At 37.0% G+C, this 12,916-nt stretch overlaps 1 protein-coding gene across 2 annotated transcripts in view; it reads right to left on the reverse strand.

Annotated features, from left to right (window-relative positions):
• LOC145204919 (1-phosphatidylinositol 4,5-bisphosphate phosphodiesterase delta-4-like) overlaps positions 1-11,764 on the reverse strand; it is a 33,012-nt gene extending 21,248 nt beyond the window's left edge. The window contains exons 1-12 of one of the 2 annotated variants that reach the window (XM_080077531.1): positions 11,260-11,764; positions 10,042-10,221; positions 8,826-9,054; positions 8,286-8,418; positions 7,959-8,111; positions 7,102-7,266; positions 6,457-6,569; positions 4,819-5,044; positions 2,516-2,618; positions 2,080-2,168; positions 818-1,006; positions 182-324 (exon numbers count right to left, since the gene is read on the reverse strand). In XM_080077531.1, coding sequence (XP_079933657.1) covers positions 182-324; positions 818-1,006; positions 2,080-2,168; positions 2,516-2,618; positions 4,819-5,044; positions 6,457-6,569; positions 7,102-7,266; positions 7,959-8,111; positions 8,286-8,418; positions 8,826-9,054; positions 10,042-10,221; positions 11,260-11,512 — 1,976 coding nt within the window. In that variant the 5' untranslated portion in view covers positions 11,513-11,764. The remainder of the gene's footprint in view (positions 1-181; positions 325-817; positions 1,007-2,079; positions 2,169-2,515; positions 2,619-4,818; positions 5,045-6,456; positions 6,570-7,101; positions 7,267-7,958; positions 8,112-8,285; positions 8,419-8,825; positions 9,055-10,041; positions 10,222-11,259) is intronic. The other variant, XM_080077530.1, reaches the window with a different exon arrangement.
• Positions 11,765-12,916: the final 1,152 nt, after the last annotated feature.

Here is a 12,916-nt window from a genome sequence, read left to right on the forward strand (position 1 = left end):
ATAAAAACAGATTGGGTGTGTATTGGTGTGTAGCAGCAAAAACTTTTATGACAATTTCAACGGATTTTGAACCAAGAACTCTCGCCAGTAAATTAAATCCTACTGTTTTTTTATGCCTGAAAATGGGTCAGGCGCCTGGGACCACTTGGCCAAAGTTTGGCCTAAAACTAACACGACTTACTTGAAAGCTTTTGTTTCGGAAAATGACGACATCTGGCGGAAGTTTTTTGGTTTGTTGGGGTCGATATCGAAGGATTTAAACTTGACACTTTTGCAGTAAACCACCAGATCCGATAGGGACTTCGATAAATTGTGTTTTACTTTCTGTAGATAAAAATGATAAATTTTATGTCCATGAACAATATGCTTGTGCGATAGTTATACAAGATAAGCAAAATATAGTTTTTTCCCAACATTTTAGACGCGATTGCTTCTGATTTGTTGAAATATTCGGACCAGAGTTGTAAGTGGGACCAGGCCTTCTGATCTAGTTTGGGTCCAAGATTTAATTAAACGGGCCTAATTACACATTCGGCTAGTTTGTGTTGTAATATCACTTTGATAAACCAAATTTTATTAGATGTTTAGCAAAGCTTATGCAATGTAAAAGTGATTTTAGTTTGTCAAAATTGAGTTCACTCGCATCAACAATACATGGTTCAGTTGAAAACATCCAAAGAAACGGGGATTTTAGGTTTGGCCTGATTCGGCCGAAATTATTCGGCCTCATGGCCGAATATTCGGTTTCGGCCCGAACTTTTTTAGGCGGGATCGGTGCATCACTACAACACATAGCACCGTATATTAAATAACCAACCTCCGAACTTTTTCGTGACGAACCATTTGTAGATGAGGAGGAATAACCTGCGGATGACCGACTGCTATTTGTACGGAAGTGTCGTGAAAAGAAGTGATCACTTTTTATGCGTGAGATACTTCGTGTTTCGGGAAAAGACCTATTCGTTGCTAAGCGACCTTTCTGAGCGCCTTCGTCCTCGGTCTGAAACTGAATGAAACATTTTGTGTCGTAATTTCAGGTCACAATCGGGTAATTAACCTGCACATAACCGGTAGAACTATTAACACCATACCTCACGACAACGGTAGAGTTACTAACATAAGAACTCAAAAATGCAGTTAAAAAAAAACGGTTAGGGTTATTAGTCCGAGGTTTTATAATAATAACAATAAAATCAACCTAAAAATTCAGTGTTTATGTGAAATTTAGTCCTTAAACCTATCCCAGTCTAACTGTTTATTTAAACAATTGCGCTCTTTACGCCATCTATCGGTATTTAGCAAACTTTTCTACTGTGAGCTTATATGTTAGTAGTTCTACCAACATCGGCATTTAGCTAAATTTCGATAGGTGACACAATTTCGGAGCTGAATTTTTAAAGCAACTGAAGAGGGGTAAGTTATTTAGGGAAGCATATTTTAGAAAATTTGACTTTATTAACAAAGTTTTAAAGTTAGCTTTACTGATTATTTAATAATAATACAAAAAACTTGAAAACGCGAGAAAAGAAAACAAGAAAAACGCCTGTATTAGTTTATCATCTCCGGGATAAATGGACAAAATGATTTAAAGCTTTTTTTAAAACTATACGGCCCGGCAACGAACTTCTCACGGACCGGCACTGGGCCGCGGACCGGCGGTTGCAGACCACTGCATTAATTGGGCATTAGAACCTAATAGCCTTTATCGCCAGCATTTTTGAAGATATACCGTGTTAAATAGGCTTCGTGTTCTATGCGCCACTTCGAAATTGAGCTAAATGTGTGGCAGCCGTGCGGTATGGGGTTAGCACATTTTCCCACATAACAGGTCAAATCGTAAATTTTCGAAATAAACAACCATGCGACAATAAGTTCAAAGTAAGCTCGACGTTTCGGATTGCAAGATCGTTTCTGAGAGTATGCAAACTGCTTTTTAATCCTTAGATCTTCATACAGGCCTACCAGTCAATTCAGTTCATTCGTTAAATTTGCTATAGGGGCCCAATTTGGACTATTTTTATATATACTTCTTCCTTTTTATATATATATACTTCTATAATTAAATATACTTCTTCCTACCTCATATTTCGTTTCATCGGGTTCGTCGTCATTGCTGACGTCACCGCTTTCTGTGACGTTGTCAATTGTCAACGATGGTAACTTTTTGGCTGCAAAAATGAAAAAGCTATAATTAAAGTTTTGTACAAATGCATAACTTTGTGAAACTCAAGCCTTTTGTTTATAAGGGAGCAGGGAGCAAAATCAAAACGTAGGTTGGTTGAATTGAGATGCAGAACTGGACTATGACAACTGTAAAACGTCAACACAAGGCTGGTTTTAAACTAATTTGCCGATCTGCTTTTAAACCCCGTTGTTACGTTGCTACAACCATTTGCTTTACGTAAAAGTAATCAGAAAATGTGACAATAAATCTCAGAGACAAGAATTATCTTTTGTCCGGGAACAATACAAAGTACCACGATGTGACTAACAAGGTCAACACAATGGTAATTACCTTTCAGGAGAATTTTCCCTCTTAGTGCTGACGGCGACGGGAGTTTGACCTCTTGTTGTTCGGGGTTGACTGTCGCCACAAGGAGCTCGCTACCCAGGATTTGCTGTAAATCACACAAATAAATTTGTTTGACAAGTAACCTGAAGACAGTGTACACTGAAACGACCTATGAGGTCACATCAGGGTAGTTCAGTGGTTCTCAAACTTTGTAATTTTTTGTCGTATCTGTTTCTTTGCAATTTTGTCCAGCACTCGCGTTTCAGGCTAAATATAATTGTGATACTACAAAGAAACTAGAATATTAATATGCATAAGCGATACAAAACCTGTAGTTAACAACTAAATGTTTATTGATTTCTTGCCAACGTACTTTCACAATAACATGAATACTGAATTTACTTTAGTTTCGCAAGATTACTTTATGAGGGAATGTTTTAAGGGCAATTTGTTGCATCACAAATCAGACTAAAACAAGAATGAAATTGTGTGCGAACAATCGCCTCTTTTTGTAGGTTGAAAATAAAGTAAAGGACCACTTCTTGTTACAGAAGACTCGTTTATCTGTCTAATTTTTGCTTATACATTCGCAAGATCTGATACTACATAAGACCGTAGAAATACTTCAAATGCCTTCAAGCTTGTAGCAGTCCCTCTGAAATCGCGTGGCGGAGCCGTAAGGGACCACGGAACCCAGTTTGAGAACCGCTGGGGTAGACCGTATTAAAATTGTTTTAAATTCGTTAAATTGTGTTTTGAATTCACGGCTGGTATAGTGATATAACACATAAGGATTAAACTCTGTTGATTCAGTCCAGTTGGCTGATCACATATTAAAGAAAACTGGTCACATATTGAAGAATTGTAAACAATACACACCAATACGTGGAAGGCACCGTACGCAGAACAGGGTATAAAAACATGCTTAAGCAAATACTAAACACATGACATGATAAGGGTTCTTCATACTAAATGTAACTACACAGTTACGTATTTCAAACGTCTGTTGCAGTGGTATGGATATGTTCATTTATAGTGAGCTTTAGTAGGCTATATGTTCTTCTGCGTGAAAGTGTTAGATTAAGCAGAAATATACATACAATTAAAACAATGACTTTTTTAAATGTTTAAAACATTAAACATTTTTGTACACAAATAGCCAAAAAATTCCGCAAATAACCACAGAACAATATAATTCGTATTGATATACCCAAACATAAATCTATCAATTGGCCCAACTGCCACAGCAAAGCATTTAATATTTAACGGCTATACGCAGAGTCCACTAGTCTTTAACCAATTAAACACGAATATTAAATTTACCACGGCAGCTACAACGGTCATTATAATCTTTGTAAGCGTACTATATATGTCTTGTTAACAATTTTACACCGATTTAATTAGGATTGTGTGTCTGCGCATAACATTACCACGAAGTCTCATTTGTGAACCGTAGGAGCGACAAACAATAAAGTTGAAAGAAATCCTGTGCAAACAGGGAGCAGCGACGCAGAGGAAATGCCAGTAAATGGCCTACTCGTCGAAAGCCCAAGTCAGCTTTAAAATCGATTTATCATACAAGCTGCTGCCATCCACTTAACTTAACAGCAAAGCGTTTTGGCCCTACGAATTAACCAAAATGTGGTCTTTGGTTTCTTTTTCCTTTTCACGTAAAAACTAAGACCACTTGATTACAAGTAAAAATGGATTCATTTCACCTAGACATATTACACTTTCGACCCCAATAAATAAAAATGGTTTAAGATTGAGGCTTTTGTTACGAGAAAGTTAAAGTGTCAGGCAAAAAATCAGGCAAAAAAGATGACGTAGGTCATTGATTTTCACCTGGTGGTTCATGATGACTTTTTGGGTGGTGCACAGGACGTCAATTATATTTGGTGTTAAATTGAAAATAAGCTAATTGCATAAAATATATTGAGTAGTCAGTACGACAAAAGCTTATCCAAGTCATTGGCCATTTGTTGTTGCCTGTTATCTCTCCTTAAACCTAAATTCTGTATTGAATGAATACATTTCAAGCCAACATACATGTTGTGGATGCATTCTTTATCATTTTTTAACAATGGACCGGTCTACGATATTTATTTTATTTGAACTGGTGGTCCATGGCCTGAAACGGGTTGAGAACCACTGGTCTAGGTGATAATAAAAAACAGTGTCAAAAACACATTGCCTGTTGCACCTACCTACAAGTGTCTCTTTTGCAGCATGGTACAAAACAAGTCAGGACAAAGTCTACCACCAAACGAGCAAACAGAGCCATTTCACACCACAACCAAACTTACCTTAAGATAGGCAGCCATCTTGTCTTGTTGGGAGACACTGCAGTGATTTTCGATGCTCAAGATCAGCGGAAAAACGGTGGTTTCGAAGGCGTACTTGCCAATTACTTCAATTGCGTCTTTAAACTTGATTCTCGAAGTGAATGTGTATCCGTGATAAATGATAGGTTCACCGTCGGAACCATCCCAACAATCCAATTCCACGCATCTACATCCCTTTAGTAGAGCGCTGTTCAGAGTAAGAAAAGTTAGATTTGAAAAACGTGCATATTAATGCAAAACACAGCTTATGTCATGTTTAAATGACTTTACAAGCGATTGGTTTCAGAAATTAGCTACATACTTGGTTGCTATCAATCTACAGCAAAAATGAGGAAAAACAACTGAGGAAACAAACGAAAAATGATTTTTCTGTCAAAAATGTAAGGAACAAATTTGCGGGGAAAACTATTTGTATTATGCTCAATTATAAACTGTTTTAAACTTGCATTAAGTTTATCAAACTAAGATAAGGTAAGGATACCATGACAAAAAAGAACATTTATAATAATAAGGACGATCTCATTTTTTGTAATACGTCGTCTATTCAAAAGTAACAACTTTTGTAAAGAAATTGAATGGCAGTCCTATAGCGATTTGGTAAAACCATTTTAGTAGTATTTTTTAACTTACATTTTTTGCTCTACTCACACCATTTAATTAATCAAACTTTCGTTGGTGTTTCGTATGGAAACCTAAAACTTTTGTTTTTTAGAACCTATACACAAAAGTGCCTGGGTGACAAATATTGCCAATGGAAGTGTGTGTGTGTCAACCCTTCAATAAATTTGCACAGCTCTTACTAAGACCTCCAGCCGCAAATTTATCACGCCACACGTCTAGGCATTAAAACCGGACTTGTTTGTATATCGGCGCTACAAGGTGAAGTCGACCTACACGTCGATCGCGCTATTTTTTTCCATCACACGATTTTTTTATGTGACATCTTATTTTAGGAACACTGTACATGTATAATAACAAATATACAGGCCCAAATAAACGTAAAAAGCGACATGTTTTATTATCCAAATGTTTCGGCAAATGATTATGTAATCACCAGTGTTATGAGAGGCCACATCAGGTACAACCGTTTAAAACAACTTAAGTCACATAAAAGATTGACAACAAAAGGTTTAAAACAAGCTTTTTACGTCTATTTGGGCCATTATATTCGTCTGTGTATAATATTTCAAACTATATAAGAGGTTAAAAAGTAGTTTAGTATGAAACGTAACTACCAGAGAGCTTGTGTGTGTACATGTATGTATATGCTACATCTTAGTGCAGACGTTTCAACAATCGCTTTTGTCATCAACAGAGCGACTGTTGAAACGTCTTCACTATTCAGATGTAGCCTATTCGAAATACACATACATGCCTTGCTGCAATTATGTTTTTGATGAAATCTTATTAATTCTGACCGACTTTATATAGGTTAAGTTTGTTAAATTGCACAAGTCCGCTTTATGCAATTAATAAACGTGTGCATTCAGACAAATATTAATGATTTTTAGGTATCAAACCGTTTGACTCAAATAGATTATAGTATTAATTGCCATACGAACCACTAGGATATAATTACTACAAAAAACTGATACTTACTTCATGTATGCATCGGTGCTACTTCGCTCTGTCAGTTGGTCTCCAGTTAGGTAAGTGTTGTGTGATGACGCAATGTAGTAATGTGATAAAGGTTGCTTCATGTCTTGGTACACCTAGAAGAGCAAGAAACATTTCAACTAATTATTTTGCAACGAAAAGGTCCGATGCTATCCATATACAGCAACAATTAAATGGTAAATTTTAATTAACTGTTATTATATATTCACACTACGAAATCTAGCGTTTTTACCTTTTGTAAAACGGGTAATAATAGCATCTGATATGACAAAAATGTTTCTTTGTTGGTGCAGCAGCGCTAGACCGCTAAACCTTTTCTCGTCCATATTGCTTTTTAACCAGATTATGAGCGATAATCTTTACGCTGATATTGCATTGCCTTGTGATGAGAAAATTATTGCAATCGGGCCAAACATTTAAGCCCGAACTGGGGTCTAAAAGCTTAGTTGACTGAGTGCACCATTTTAGGCCTACAGAAAGGGAAATCATGTCCATATTTGGCCCGTTAAAAAATGACCCCAGCCAGGACCTGACCCTAAAACTCGGCCCGACTTGCTACTCTGATATTCCAAGTAACATGACCAATCAAGACCTGAATGGAACTTTCAAGGGTTATATTTTTTATACCTCGTCGTGTCGCCAGTTAAAGATTTCGGAGAAACGTGATGAAAGGTAAAGGCTGAATCCAGGCAAGGTAAGATGAAGATTTTCTCGGGCTGTGTCGTTGGATTCAAAATCCTCGATAATTTTAATGCAGTCTTTCTCAGTGATCTGGGCATCACATTGGGTTTTCTGCAAATCAACATAAAATTGTAAAACAAAAATTACGCTTGTTTTGCACTTTTTTATTAATCTTTTATGTGACTCAAGCGGCTATAGATGGGCTAATGTGGCCCCTCAAATCACTGATGATGACGTGAGCATTTGCCGAAAGGTTTGAATAATAAAAGCTTGTCGCTTTTTATGTCTATTTGGTCCGTTATTTTCCTCATTTAAAATTGCCTAGCTATAGAAAACTTCGACTTTATAGCTGTTCTATTAGGCTTGTACATGCAAGATACATAGAAAACTAACATTTTGTGATAAATTTTTAATCATTACATTACCACACATTTTGCCACCGATTGTAAGTTACATCAGGGGTCGGCAACCTTTTTTTACATTGCGAACCGTTTTTGAAAGTGAAATTTTATCGCGGACCGGTTACAAAATATCGCGGACCGGTTACAAAAATTTAAGCGTTTTATTATATATATATATTACGTAATAAAACGCTTAAATTAGTTTATCATCCCCGGGATACATGGGCTAAATGTTTTATAGCATTTAACCTAAAAGATTATACGGCCCGGTAACGAACTCGTCGTGGAACGGTACCGGGCCGCGGACCGGCGGTTGCCGACCACTGAGTTACATGATTGTAGAAAAAGAATTTATTTTAACAAAAAGGAACAGAATTAAAATGGAACATTTAACGAAATTACCTGAATAAACTTATACAGCTCCCGTACAGTGATACCGATTTGATCGGCTGATATTTCATTAAAAATCTGCACTACTTCTTTTCTACACGTCGCAGTTTTGTAAAAGTCGAAAAAACGAGTGAAATCGCAAGTTCCCAATTCCGATGCATGTTTCTGTTAAAAAATACTTTTGACCAAAATACACCCTTGAAAACATGAATTTTTTTGTAACTGAATAAAATTTGTTAAGGTAAAATAAATTCAGTAAAATTTTATGTGGATAACAATAAATAAAAAATTGTGTTGAGTTTTTCTAACCAATGCGTTTTTTGTTTCATACTAATTTACCTGAAATAACGTTTCTATCATGTCAAAAGAGTAGGGTGCGGTCCCGTTGCGACAAAGAGTCCTACGTACGTCATGCAACGTCACGTGACCGTCATTGTCATGGTCCAGCGAGCCAAATCTTTCCCAGATGGTCGTGAAAAAAATGAGTTAAGGAAATGACTCCAAGTTATATATTAAGCTGAAAGAGATGTACATTGCATTGTACTGCTATTATAAAACAAGTAATGTGTGATTATGAGTTGATACAAAATTGCAATAAAGGTAGTTAAAATACATTACGAAAGTAACAATCGAATAGTTTTTAAATCAGAATCTACATCTACACACAAGAAATTCTCAAAAACAGTCTGGTGGGATTTTGGGATAAAACTGCATCAGAATATCTACTCCATAACTATGCTATCATTAATACACAAAGGAACTCATAATCAGCCAATATAGAAAAGATCTCTTAATCATGTTTCCTGTGAACAAATATTATTGCTTTTAAAAGCAAGGACTTTTTGTATATGGTTACCAATAAAAAAACGCCAAGGATATAGTTCGTGCTGAAGGCGAGGCTGTAAAGCAAGTATCTGTCGTCTCAGGTAGTTTAGACCGGTCACCCACATCTTTGCTGAATCCTCACTGGAAGCAAGAAAGTTGAGGGGAAGACGAGAGGAGCTGTCGAAGACGATAGAGATGCTGTCCGTCTTCCTAAATTTCCTTGAGATTTCATCTTTGCTTTCTAATCGTCCAAAGCGGATTGCTCGAATGTGGCGAAGGTCGACTGAAGAGCAAAAATATTTGTCTGGGTATTTTTATACATAGTTAATAGTTGGCAACAGAGTTATAAGTTGGCCCGGGCCTTTTGGTGGTCGGGTTATGGAGGTGGTTGATTCTGGCCCGATTTTATACCATCTTTTTGCTGTCTTTTCACCTATTTTCGGGCCTGATTCGGACAGTAATAGTCTTTAGCAAGTTTGGTTTTCAAGCTTGCTGTTTTCCGTTCCCCCAGCAGTTTTACATGCTACGGGAATGAGTTGCAAAAATAATAAAATGTCTTATTGCCAAGTTTATTTTAGCAATAACCTTTAAAAACATATTTTACCTTTGTACATTCGTTAGCAAACTACCTGTATTTCTACGTTTAAACCAAGATCTTTCAGTCGAAACGTCTCAACAAAAGCATAGCGATATTTACGTGCATTACGCCATTATATTTCTCATTAAATGTTTCGAAACAAAGAGTTTTCTGGTCAAAATTCAGCTAAAATACATTAAGAGCCAACGGTCTAACAATCCAACTCAAACCTATAGCACAGGTCACTCGTTAAATATGTTTTTACTTGACCAAGTGGGTGATGAATAGGGGCGGGCGATTAATGTAGCTACCGAGGTCGTTTGCAAGTGACAATGCTAAATATTTGCTCTGCTACGCCTTCTTACCCTGAAAGCTTTCCTTCGACAAGTCTATTGTATATTCCTGGCAATGCGCAAATAATAGCTTGTTTGAACATTTGAATGAGTCTGAAGCGAATGGGGCGCTTTATCGCAATGCACAACTTTTTTAACATTACTTTTTTTAAGATTGCTAGAATTCTGCAGACTTTGGCTTGAGGTAGGCTATGGTATCCGTATAGCAATCTTAAAATGTACAACACCATTGCAATGCCTTCTGATTCAATTTTTACACCTAATTTGTGCTTTTATCATTCACAGACTATATTTTGCCTTGTTTTTTACATATATAATATTGCTTATTTGTAAAAATTACCTGTTTTTTCTTTGTTGCCTGGTAACTGAAAGCCACATGTGCAACTAATTGAAGCATATCTGAAGTATAGCAGGCTGTCGTCGATTTTGCACAATTTGGGTTCAACGCGTCCAGTCCAACGCCTCCTTTTAATTTTGCAAAGCACTTCGCCTTGCTGCAATTTGCTGAGGGCTTCGTGAACTGAAAAAAAAAACTTTTGAAAAGATCAGACCAAAAACGTACAACTTCAAGTTTATAAGTAAGGCGATACCTAAATTCATTCACACAGGCCTTACATAGAGAAAATATTGTGTTTGAGCGTTAATATCACTTGCTGAAAGGCCGCATTTGCAATCACCAAGCCGGAATTAGCTGCGCAACGTTGAAACGTTTTGGAGCGCAATGTAGTGAATGGCCCACAATTGGTGGAATAACATTCGATAGCAATAACTAGTAATAATGATGTACAGTTTTACAAAACAACACCTATTGTACAATATTAGCCCAGCTACCCAACAATACCGCCATTTCCTAAGTGCACGACAGCAATTAACTTTTGGTAGGGTAATTTTAAAACGAAACTCCTTCACGCAATTTTGCCCAGTTACTTCTTACCAAATAAATCATATTCGTTGCTTTCTTGTACTTCCTTGTCTACTTCACATTTCAGTGGTACAGTGTATGCAGTGATTTTGTTAGTGCGCTTATAAGGCCTTTTGGTTCATGCTACCAGTAGTTTAATTAAGAACTTTGAAAGTTTATTTCAATCATTGTTAGGAGTGCGTGGTGATCTTTAATGACATTTACAGCGTTAGTTCAAATTTGACATGTTTTCATAATTGTAAGACGGTCATCTCGAACCAGGCATTACAAGCCCCCTCTATAACTAGCACGTTGGCAAACAAAAGGAATCACAATTCACACACGAAACAGTCTCCGACATGTTTACACATGCGTCTGGCAACGACGTGAATTTCCCAGCGGCTGGTAACATTTACATGTTGATGAGCATTTAACATTTAGAATGGTGATTCATTGATTACAGTTGTTGCCACCCTCAAACTTTACAAACTATACTGAAAAGAATGACTTTGGAAATGTCAACCTTTATTTTCAATTCGTACTTTAAAAGTGGCTGTGCCTTAACATATCCTGAACTTTTGTTTTGCTATTGGATATTACTGAATGTGCAAAACCAGAAATGGTGTCCATCACCACAAAACCGACTTTGGTACATACCTGAAGATTTGGTGCAGTGTGTAAGTGCTTCCTGAATTCTGGTTGGAAAACGGGGCAGGTTTGAATGACTGCGACTGCCTCGTCGCTTCAGAAGTCGATTAGCTGATTTACTCGCAGTATTTAGCCCAGGATGCCTTTCCACAGGCAAACTCAAAGGCACCGTACTGTTCTTACGTCCATAAGTTCTGTGGTCAAGCTTTCGTTCAGCAGTCTGACAGCTAAACTCGTAAGACGATTTAGACTTTCCAGCCATAAAAACTTACTACTCTTGGCTAATTTTTTTTACTTTGTTTATTGCGTTTGAATACTTTTGCAAACACCACCGATACTACTGGCAATTTACCCACACTGGACCTACAAGTCACGATAGAACAGCTATGAAACTTCACCGCACTTGTTTGCTAAAGGAAAAAGGCCGCGTGTACCTGATAGTTACGTCACAGATAGGCGATTACACCACGTGATTTTGATTGTGTGAAGTTTTAGAGACTATTTGCTTCACTACAACACATTTGCTCTGCTGGCAGTACATGTGAACGCATTTGCCCTGGTGATGATACTTTGAAATCGCTTCCAGCAAACTGTAAACCTGTTCAGTTTATTGTCACGCGGTATAAATGATTTAACAACCCTTTCGGGCGTCATAATAACACGTTTAAATATGCTCGCCCCAAATAAGCTCGCGTTTTGACTTTCCTCCACAGCACGAATATTAATAGTTACGGTTATTTAACGCATTTCCTCATGTTCAATGGTTTCAGAATATTGTGCGCGTATATTTGTTTAAAGATCTACTTTACTTCTTTAATTACACCAGGGTTCTTCAAGGGGGCGATTTTGTCCAATGAGAAGTCAATTGAATACGCAAAATTACTGAGCAATCTTACAACCAGCCTTTATTAGTCTCGCAAACAAACACCAGGCACATCAGTTTACTGAAGCTTTTGCCTTGCCTAGTGAATATAATTGCCCAACTCTGGTCACGAAAAAAGAACTTTTGTTAAAAAATAATAATAATCACAATAATAATTTGACAAGGACCTCCGAAATGGACGATATCGAAAAAAAGGTTGAAGGCCGCTGCTTTATAGCCTACCATGATTGTCAAAATGAGGTTTAATTAATGGCAAGGCGTTGCGAAGATAGGTAAGTAAAATGTTGTCAATCACACTCAAATCACATCAAACGTACTAATTATAATGCATTGAATTGTTTTACGTTTTAGCGATGTGTGACTTTTTAGAATTTTCGGTATAGGTACAATTACAAATAACGTGTTTTTCAAGAATTATTATAGTCGATTGTTTTGGCAAAACGGATTATTAAATACAGCATACCTGATTTATCTCAACGGTATCAATTGGTACATCAATAGCGTCAAAAAGGGTTTAAAACACATTTAAGTGCATATTTGCTGTTGCATCCCGACCAACGTAATATCAAAGCTTGGCCGTTAGGTGGGGCTAATGAACCTACGCAGTTATTTAGTAACACACTTAAATATTTTCATTTGGCTGCACTGTCTTGGGCGCCGAACTTATATAAACACATAAAAAGCGACCTAGGTTCGAATACCGAGAAAAAGTCTAAGTCGTATTTACACCCATCGCATGCTGTTTACTGCCATTGAACAAATACCTCCACTTAAAGTGTAAAT

Source organism: Phallusia mammillata, chromosome 8 (genome assembly GCF_965637545.1).
Source record: "Phallusia mammillata chromosome 8, kaPhaMamm4.hap1.1, whole genome shotgun sequence".
Taxonomy (NCBI): domain Eukaryota; kingdom Metazoa; phylum Chordata; class Ascidiacea; order Phlebobranchia; family Ascidiidae; genus Phallusia; species Phallusia mammillata.